The following is a 10,544-nucleotide window of genomic DNA, read 5'->3' as shown; positions in this document are numbered from 1 at the left end:
ACCCCGTGTCTGTTGCCATTAGCTCTTGGTGAGACTACAGACACTTAAGGAGCTTGAACCTTGCACCTTCCATGCTGGTGGGTATCCTCCTCGTTGACAACGATAGTCTATGAACCGTGGAGTATTGTGCATACAAAGTAGGTAATGTCCAGTTCAGTGAGAGTTTAGGAGCGGACAAGCAGTGTGACAGCGCCCACCCCGTCCAGGCTTTTCCTAGCCTCCCAGAGCAGTCAGTCCCCACCTCATGCTCCCAAGGAAACTGCCATTGGGATTTCTGTCCCCGCAGGAGAACTCTGCTTATTCTAGAATTTTGTGTGAGGCATGCGATGTGTACTCTGGGTTTCCATTTGCTTACATACTCTATGTGGGAAGTTTTTGGTTTTGACCCACGTGTCCCACTACATGAACACACCAGAGTTTGTGGTTTTCAGTTGGTAGCGATCCTCATTTGCTTTGTTTCCGTGGTACTCTTTTGGAGGTGGTGGTGGTCGCAGTGTTTGTTGTACTGTTGTTTCAAAGCATTTCATTACAAATACCTGGGAGAGGAGTTGCTGACTAGGGTAAAGATGTGTTTAGTGTTTTCTTTTTTCTAATTAGAGGAACTATAAATGTGTATGTGCATAGATTTTTTTTGATGTTTTAGTTTTTCAGTATTAGGGCTCACACTGAGCGTGTGAGAGTGTCACATGAGAGCTCTTTACCCGTGAGCTTCATCTCCAGGCCCTAGGTGGCTTTCTAGTAAGTGGATATTGTTTGAGCATCTACAGACTTGCTCTATTCACACTGTGTTTATTTCCTTACACTGATTTGTGGATAACCAAATTCTGTGTGTTTGAGCGATGGTACACTCAAGAGACCTAACCCCGCTGCACATAGAAATATGACAGTTTATAAAACGCCTTTTTCTTTCAGCCAGGCATTCCCTCCATCTTAATAAGCCTGTTTATTTATGTGAGTGACTGGCATGTGTTGCTCACCGGACCACCCTCAAGTGTCTGTCGTGCAGCCAGCTCCATTTGAGCTCCTAGCTGTCGCAGGGCAGCTCTTTGCTCCCAAGCAAGTGCCCAGCAGTACAGCCACCATTGGGTAGCTGGTCAGTGACAGGCTAAGTTCAGTGTAAACACGGGCACCTTTAGCGTTTTGTGCTTGGGTCCAGGTTCCTTGGTTCACACAACACCACAGTAGTCAAGCTCCAACCTGAAAACACACTAGTGTGGACACCTCAGTCTGTCTGATGGCATCAGGCTCACTGGTAGACTAGTTTCTGTTTCTCATAAAATCCCTTCCCTTTATCATCCTTATGTAAAAAGCCAGCCTTTCCCTTGAGTGCCTTCTGGGCCACTTTATGTCTTCCTTTCTTGCAAAGGTTTGACTCCCCCTCATTTTTTTCTTGAAGTGCTATGATCCCTGCTGAGACATACCTTGGTTTGAGAAACTTTAAAATATGTTTATTTTTCCCCTTGATCACTAAAAATAATTCCTGTTGCTGCAAATACCTCCCAGAATTTGAATAGGTAATTATGTTGCCATTCTTCACAGATAGCATATGTCTTCTGTTATACTTTTATATTATTTCTTACAGACAGTATATGTCTTCTGTTATACTTTTATATTATTTCTTACAGATCTTGTGTGACTTGTTGTCACCTGACAACTTAAAGGAAGGCCTGAAGGAGTCTTCCTGGAGTTCCCTACCGTGTAGTAAAAACAAACCTTTTGGTTTTCCTTCAGTAGTGGAAGAGCCTCACTCTCCTGGTGAGCTCAGCCTGAAGCAGGTAAGGGGTGGAAAAGATGACCGTTTGCTCTGTACCCCAGCCTCCTTACAGCTAAGACCCCACTTTCTCGTGGTCAAGCACTAAGGCATGCTTAAGCGTGTGTTGCCTATCCAGTTATAGTTACAGGATCCTGTCTGCAGCTGTTGACTTATACTAAAGCTTGGTATGTAAAATGTTTTCTTTGACGACCATTTTAGGTCACTTAACTGTCAGAGAACGGACAGTGTTTTAGAAGACGCAGGTGGCTGTAAATATTTTATTCTCATCTCGGAGCGTCTGTCTCCGTTAGCATCACTGCCTTCCACCTCACTGTGACATCAGCAGCTGATGTCTAAGGCCGTGTAAACACTGACAGAAGTCATTTCGCTGCCCAGTATTAGAGCTAAAATGTTTTATTAAATGAGTTAAGATCTCGCTTCCATGTTTCTTTTGGGCAAGAAGAATAAACGGTGAAGAAGAGAGTTACCTTTGTTTATTGTGTTCTGTAGACAGAAGAACAGCCAGAGGATGCCCCAGAGCCTGTCAAAGGGAGTTTAAATCGTGCTCGGTCAGCACAAGCCATCAATACCGCAGCAGTGCCTGCCAGAGAAGATGGTTTAAAACGCGTGTCCTCGGAACCTTTACTGTCCGCTCAGGGAAGAGGTGTTCTGCTGAAAAGGAAGTTGTCTCTCTTAGAGCAGGACATGCTTATTAATGAAGATGGGAGGAACAAGCTGAAGAAGCAAGGTGGTAAGGCTTCCTCTCTGCTCTCCTCCCCGACAGGTACTGATTCAGGATGGCCTTTGAACCTTTTCTCTAAGTAGTAAAACCCTGTCTGTTTCTTCAATAGAATCTCCCCGTGAAGACTGTGTGTTTTCGTTAGCTTATGGTGACATCCCAGAAGAATTAATAGATGTCTCAGATTTTGAATGTTCTCTCTGTATGAGGTAAGTATATCACATTTTTTTAAGATGACTATATTAATAGAAATGTCATATAGCTAAAGGTAATGTTGGGTAAGATAAAGTCATGATATTGGTTAAAAATCAGAAGGTAGAATTTTACTCCTAGGTTTAGCTTTTTACACCTTTGAGGAAAGAGATCTCTGAATCTCAGATTTCAGTAAGGCAGTGTTTGCACAGCCTGTACCTCAGTGTAGGGTGAACCTGGTTGGTCAACTAGGAAGAGAATGTGGGAAATTGTAATGTACTGCATAAGAATACAAATTATGTATTTTATGTATTGTCCTTCTCATAGTAACCATCAAGTCCTCTTAAAATAGTATGTAATAAGATTTCCATTATGTAAATATTTATGATTCTGACCATTAGAATCATTTGAAAGGACTTCTCTCATTTCCATGAATTATGGTAGACTTGCGGGTTCACAGCCTGTCCACGGCCTGGGACTGGCCATACTAGGCTGAGCATAAGCATCTATGAGCTCCTCTGCAGGTCTTTTCATTCTGAAGCTCAGTTTCCTTATCCAAGGATGACACCGTATGATTTCTAAAGCATATACAAATCTGGCAGTATGCTGGGAAAGCCAGAGGGTTATCTTTATGAAATAATTATAGAATAAATACAGTTTTCTGTACTGAGAGTCATATCTGATATTACATTCTAGTCCTTCCTCAGTCATATTTATTATGTTTTCCTTTTGTGAAGCAGGATCTCACTGTGTAGCCTGTGCTGGCTTTGAACTCATAATTGCTCTTCCTCATCTTCTAGAGTGCTAGGTTAAAATATTGGGATTATGGCTGGAGAGATGGCTCAGAGGTTAAGTAAGAGCACTGCTCTTCCAGAGGTCCTGAGTTCAATTCCCAGTACCCACATGGTGACTCACAACCATCTTTAATGAGATCTGGGACCTTTTTCAGGCAAACAGGCATATAGGCCGGAGGGAGAACACTGTATTTTAAATGAATGAATAAATAAATAAATAAATCTTAAAAAAAAAGATTGGGCTTAAATACCTGCTCCTCCATGCCAAGCTAAGTCCTTCTTTCCCTAAATTAAATTTGAAGTTACTATGCAAAATGAATTCATCATGGCATCTTCATACTTGTGTCTGTACAGTTTGCTCAGAATGTCCCTTTTTTAGTTTATTTTATGAAGCAAGACTTTTATCAAACTATGAAGGACCATTTTTAATGAGTCTATATAAAAATCTGATGACCATCATTGGCATACTTTATTTTATTTTATTTTTTTGAGCTGGCTTTGACATCTACATTTACTTTGAGTTTGTTTTCAAGGCTCAGTTTGGATTGGCTACACTCAAGTGTTTGGTGGCCACTGGTGTCCGTCTAGTGGTCGCTGCAGTAGTCAGCACAGTTCTAGGCCCCTGGAGCATGCTTCTGTTGATGACGATTTGTCAGAAGGTTAAGGAGAGCACAGTATACTTAGCATTGCCCTCTTCCTCCTCCCCTGCACCCTAGCTTGGCCTCCCTCCTCCTCTAAATAGAGACATGTGTTGCGGTCCATTATTAACAGACGCTTATGGCATGAAAGCTAACTTGTACTTTTTTCAATTTCAGGTTGTTTTTTGAGCCAGTAACAACCCCTTGTGGACATTCATTCTGTAAGAATTGTCTTGAGCGCTGTTTAGACCACACGCCATATTGTCCGCTCTGCAAAGAGAGCTTAAAAGAGGTTCGTGTGCGTTTGTATCTGTTTATTGGCCTTAAGTTTGACAGCATGGTTTGGTTTCTGTTCAGCCACAAAAAGTGATTTTATTTTCAAAGTGACTCGCATTATACATTCTGTCTGACCAAGTACACACTGCTTATTACCCATTGTACTAACTGGTTTTGTGTGTCCGTTTGACACAAGCTAGAGTCATCAGAGAGGAAGGAGCCTCAGTTGAGGAAATGCCTCAACTGAAATGACATCCAGCTGTAAGGCCTTTTCTCATTTAATGATCAATGGGGGAGGCTCCAGCCCATGTTGGGTGGTTCCATCCCTGGGCTGCTGGTCCTGGGTTCTGTAAGAAAGCAGACTGAGCAAGCCATAGGGAGCAAGCCAGTAGGCAGATCCTCTTCATGGCTTCTGCATGAGCTCCTGCCTCCAGGATCTTGCCCTGTTTGAGTTCCTGTCCTGACTTCCTTCAGTATGAACAGCAATGTGGAAGTTTAAGCCAAATAAATCCTTGCCTCCCCAACTTGGTTTATGGTCATGGTGTTTGGTCACAGCAATGGAAACCTTTACTGGGACACCATGTTGTTCAGGAAAAGAGAAATTGAGAGCTGGGAAGAGACTAAAGTTCAGTTGCCTGGTCAGGGAAAGGTTCGGTTTTAATGATGACATTATTAGGGCAAATTCTGCTGGCCTGCATCTCACCCAGACTGGGCGCCTGTTCCAGAGCCCTTATCACCTGGAGCAACTGACCTGTAGAGTCTTCTGCGTGTAGAAATGGTCCAGCTCTCCTATCCAGTTTGGTGGCTGCCAGCCACATGTGGCTACTTAACTGGTGGCTCGGGTGGCTGAGGGTTGAGTAGTAGTGGTTAGTTGATTAGTAGCTTCTAATCCCAGCCCTTGGGTAGCTGAGGCAGGAAAACCTCAAGTTTGAGGCCAGCCTGTACTACACAGTGAGACCTTATCTCACAGAAGCAAGCAGCACTCCCAACAACAAAAGTGATGTAGAGACTTCATCTTTGAAAGCAGACAAAACAAGAATTGTTTTGAGTCTCCGAGATAAGACAGTGCATTATTTTCTTCATCCACATCTTCCTTTTACTTCTTAGAAATTGGCGTGTGTTGTGGGAGATGGCAGGGCCCAGGCTGGCTGCTGCCAGTAAAACTCCTAGCAGGGCAGTTTCTACACAGGAGCTTGGTTCCAGCTGTGTCTCCAGTCTTCCGCACTGGAGCAGAGGCCCAGGCAGGTTTCTTGTGTAGCTGCACAAACTGCAGGGCTCCCCTCACTGATTAAATGCAGTCAGAGTCGAGTGTGTCAGTTCATACCAGAGGCTTTGATCTCCGTTAAACTCTTACCTGCTTTATACAGTAGACAAGCATCTGCTGGAGTGTGAAGTAATTCTGTCTTTCAGTATCTAGCGGACAGGAGGTACTGTGTCACACAGCTGTTGGAAGAGTTAATAGTGAAGTATCTTCCGGACGAGCTGTCAGAGAGGAAGAAAATCTACGATGAAGAAACGGCCGAGCTCTCACAGTAAGTGTCTTATTAAATTAGCTAAGATTATGAAAACAGCACGAGAGCCCTTCCTGAGTGAGCAGGATTCAGCCAGTCAGTCTTGCACAGAGGTGTATCGTAACCAACTATTGACCAGGGTTCCTGCCTTGAGGAGACGGGATCGAGGAAGCGATCAGGAGAGTCCGGGTGTTCTGCGGAGAGCCAGTGCTGCAGCTCTGGACTGAAGCAAAGTTGGAGGTCATGGAGGGATTTCCTGCCCTGACAGCAGGTGGTGGAGTAGGTAGAGGCGAACTAGGTAAGGCAGATGGGATCTGGTTTCCCTCATCCCAGAGCAGGAGGAACATCTGCCCACATTAGCAGGCATGTTAACAGGCTAGAGCCGTGGTTCTCACCCTTTCTAATGCTGTGACCCTTTAATACAGTTCCTTGTGTGGTGGCGGCCCCCAATTATACAATTGCTTTCGTTGATATTTCTTAACTGTAACTTTGCTACTGTTATGAATCATAATGTAGCTACCCGTGTTTTCCAGTGGTCTTAGGCGACCCCTGTAAGGGGGTCATATGACCCTCAAAGGAATCATAACCCACAGGCTGAGAACCATTGGGCTAGAGACTTGGAATGGGATAGGAATGAAACATGACGGGAAGCCTCAGGGATCAAACCCTCAGTAAAGATAGCAGCAGGCAGAGCATGCAGGTTGGCAGGAGGACGAGGAAACATCCAGAGGCGACTCTGGGGTGCTCGCAGCTGTCCCCACTGCCATGGACTGACGTGAGCTGGGCACGTTTGCACGCTCTGCTGCCATGCACTCCTTCTTTCTTGTTCTCTTTCCCCCTTTCCCTGAATATTTTTGCTATTTTGATCTTGGATCTTTGAATTTCTTTGCTGGGTTTTTAATTTAACTGTTTCCATCACTTCTTGCAACTGAACACTGAAGAACACTGCTAATTTTGTGTGTTGTTATTCCTGAGGAACTGCTTGCTTCTATTGTTTTCAAAACACAAGTAGAACGTGCTGGATTTCTCAGTCTTAAAGCAGAAGGAATTAGGCGTGTGCCCTGTATTCTCCCAAGTGTGCCCACGGAAGGCTTCCCAGGCTAGTGGTTCTCAGCACAAAAGCTCCTGGCTCTCTTTTACAGCCCGGCAGTGGTTTGTCCTCCCACGAAGCTGATGTTTTATTGTGTAGTTTTATGATAGAAGATATTGAGTTGAAAACTCTGCCTCCTTTTGATACTCAGCGAGAAGCCTAGATTAGAGAGCGGAGGTAACGCTACAGATCTGGAGCAGAGTAGTGCAGCCAGCCCGCCCTTAGGAGAGAGTCAGCAAGTGGAAAGCCGAGAGCGGTGGCCAGAAGCTGGGGACATCCGTGCTTGCTAGCAGGGCTGTTTTTTTAACTGGGCTTTCCTGTTGAGCATCGCGTGTCCTTAGGTCATTAGTGGTCACGTGGCAGCAATATGTAAAGGGAGTGGAAGGAAGCAGAGCTGTAGCCGTGGAATGCGCCCTCCATGACCTTACCAGAGCAGACACTTACTCCAGTAGACGGGTACCATGCTGGCTGCCTTATCCCTCCCTCCTCTTCACAGTGCTGGCACACTGTAAGTCAGTGCAGCCCTGGGCCTCCTGGTGGGCATCCTGGCCCTCCATCTTCGGCCACCCCATGCTTTGCCCATGCCCTATGGTCTCCTCCTGCAGCTGCCAGCTTCCAGCCACTCCCCACAGTGCTGCTGTGAATATCCCTCTCTGCATCTAAAGGGTTTCTAAAAGGAAAATCCCTGATCCAAAGAAAAATGAACATTTCCTACCTTAAAACCCTGTGGGGTTTCTGCTGTGGAGCCAGGCGCTAGGATGTTTATCTCTTCTTCCGCTGCCCCCACAAGGCCAGGCTTTCTCATCCTTGCCACCCGGGCATTGCCCTTTGCCCTCTCACTGTTCACAGTCTGGGAGAAGAAAGGTGACGTCATCTAAGTTACCTGACAGAGCATTATTTTATCTAGTTATCTCTGTTGATAGCTTTAAAACACCATGCTTAAGAATTTGTGTCCATTTTAGGAGCCCATTTTCTTCTCAGTGTTCTGTGATAAGAGCTGTAACTCTGTCCTGTGTTGGAAGTATTTTGAAACAAGTTCTCAATGTACAATGTTAGTTATGATAAACTTCCTTTTGATTCTTAAAATAGTTCTATATGATCCCCACTGTTCTAGCATTCAGGCTTATGAATAAGAGGAACAGAATACAGCAGTGTGAACTTGAGGAAGAGGAGCTGCTCCTGTTCTAGCCAGGAATGGAGAGCACGTGCTTAACATAGACCTTGCTGTTGTTTTTGCATCCGTTTTTTTTACTGTTGTAAGCCTGATATATTTTTGCCATTTGATTTGGCCTATAACAATGAAACTTCTTTTCTTTCAGCTTAACCAAGAATGTCCCAATATTTGTTTGCACTATGGCCTATCCCACTGTGCCTTGCCCTCTCCACGTATTTGAGCCCAGATACAGGCTCATGATTCGAAGAAGTATACAGACTGGAACCAAGCAGTTCGGGATGTGTGTCAGTGATACACAAAACAGGTAGGCAGATTCTTTGTGACCTTTGACGTCTTTGTTTACACTGGATCTTTCTTTGTGTCTGGATGAGACTTCACACACGTTTGCTCAAACACTGGTTTTCTTTTAGTTTTGCAGATTACGGTTGTATGTTACAAATTCGAAATGTGCATTTCTTACCTGACGGAAGGTCTGTGGTCGACACGGTTGGAGGAAAGCGGTTCCGAGTCTTAAAGAGAGGAATGAAAGATGGATACTGCACCGCAGACATTGAGTATCTGGAAGATGTTAAGGTATTGAAAATGTTCTTTCTCAGGTGTGTTCTGGGCTCTCGCATCCTAGAGCTCAGTACCTACATGTAGGGGAGCTTTTCTGGATACAGGAACCAGTTCTAGTCATCATTGCCACTTTTAAGGATTAGCTCCAGTTGCCTTTCCTTACCTCGATCTTGAGTCATCTGCTCCTTCAGGAGAACATGGGGATGAGAATTCGCAGCCTCCTCATGTCCCAGGCATCCCAGGCAGTACTGTGTTCACAGGAACCACTTAACAGTAGCAACTGACTAAATTGAACTTCTAGGTCATCGAAGTTTTAAGTTTGTCTTTACCTTATTTTATTCGATTCATTAATAATTAAGATTATTATCATTCATAGATTAAAATTTAATGTGAAAGTAAACACAAAATTCTTTCCTGGTTGCACTGTGTGTTGGGATTTTTCCTATGTCAAAAACAATCTTAATTATAAAAATAAATACAACTGGATGCTACTTTAAAATGGTAGGATGTCCTAGATAAGACATTGCCAGTGTATATGTGCTGCTGATAGCTTTCCTAAGGAAGGTTATAGTGACCAACATCTTTCTACCGGGTCGATGTGGCTTCTCAATGTTGTCAGAACCTAGTTTACCAAATTGGAATTGTATCAAATTGAAGTGGTTTCTATGGGAAAGGCAGGATAAAACATAGGTCTTACGTTGTCACTATTCACTGATCTGTTTTGGCCTTCATTTCAGTCGATGTTTCTTGACTGGTGGGCTTAGGCACCCTCACAGAGAGTCCATGGAGTTCTCACAGTTAGCAGCCAGAGAGAGGAAGCAAGAGTGCTTCGTTTGCCAGGGATCTAGGATGTGTAACAAAAGTGATTGACAGCTGACTGACTCCAAGTGCTGTGTCTTGCCCTTGCACCATGCTGACGGCCTCTGTGGTGATAGACTTGACTGACCTGGTGTTGCCCGTTCTCTCTTAGAACGATGTCATGCGGGAGGAGGCAGAGGCAGGCAGGTCTCTGAGTCTGAGGCCAGCCTGGTCTGCAGCGTGAGCTTCAGGACAGATGGGGCTATGTAGACCCCGTCTCAAACAAACAAAAATAGATGTTATGGGGGATACTTTGCTCTGTCAGTTAGGGAAGAATATTGAATGCATTGAAAATTGATTGATAATGCTTGGCTGATGGAATTGTTTGCAAAAGACAGTGTTCTTTGTAAAACTTTTGAGCCTACTTTAATTTTAGGTAAATTTGTATAATGATATATCACATTTTATGAAAAAGTCCCTTGCGTGTATAACTGAATATATATGGCTGAAAGCTCATATCTAGGAGGGTAACGTATTGGAAGTGTGTTTAGAAACTTCTGCCATGTTTTGGAGACAGGGCTCATCTTTGGCCATAACAATGTCTAGGGATTCTTCTTACCCTTTCATATGTTTTGGCTTTTTGCTTTTGTTTTTCTCTGTTCTGTTCTGGAAGATCTCAATTTTATTATTTACCTTTTCTTTTTGTGGTAGTAATTCTACTTTCTGTAATGTCTAATGAAATTTTAAGCTCCATTTAATTGTAGTAGTGTCCTTAACCTTAAAAAAGCTTGCTTTTGAAATTTGTTTGCCTCTTGGCTGGTTTTGTTTTTGTCTGACACAAAGCTCTCTACCATTTTAACATTTTAAACACAGCTCATGGATATATCGTGTCATGAAAATCATGACTGATTTTAACGCTGACTTTCAAGTTTTAGTTTAGTTTCTTCGGAAGTCAAATGAGTGGCCTTTTATGTCTTTTGTCTTTCAAAACCTCCCTGAGTCCCCTTGTTGTCTTGTGTTA

General features: G+C 43.8%; 1 protein-coding gene across 2 annotated transcripts in view; it reads left to right on the top strand.

Annotated features, from left to right (window-relative positions):
• Window positions 1-10,544, top strand: part of Lonrf1 (LON peptidase N-terminal domain and ring finger 1) — a 34,518-nt gene that overhangs the window by 19,466 nt on the left and 4,508 nt on the right. The window contains exons 4-10 of one of the 2 annotated variants that reach the window (XM_075986536.1): window positions 1,626-1,775; window positions 2,264-2,501; window positions 2,605-2,701; window positions 4,294-4,408; window positions 5,803-5,924; window positions 8,313-8,471; window positions 8,578-8,740. In XM_075986536.1, the coding sequence (XP_075842651.1) occupies window positions 1,626-1,775; window positions 2,264-2,501; window positions 2,605-2,701; window positions 4,294-4,408; window positions 5,803-5,924; window positions 8,313-8,471; window positions 8,578-8,740 (1,044 nt within the window). Of the gene's footprint in view, window positions 1-1,625; window positions 1,776-2,263; window positions 2,505-2,604; window positions 2,702-4,293; window positions 4,409-5,802; window positions 5,925-8,312; window positions 8,472-8,577; window positions 8,741-10,544 lie in introns of both variants that reach the window. The other variant, XM_075986535.1, reaches the window with a different exon arrangement.

Source organism: Microtus pennsylvanicus, chromosome 9, assembly GCF_037038515.1.
Source record: "Microtus pennsylvanicus isolate mMicPen1 chromosome 9, mMicPen1.hap1, whole genome shotgun sequence".
NCBI lineage: Eukaryota > Metazoa > Chordata > Mammalia > Rodentia > Cricetidae > Microtus > Microtus pennsylvanicus.
The sequence above is the reverse complement of the archived record's forward strand: the minus strand, read 5'-3'. Positions and strand labels throughout refer to the sequence as shown.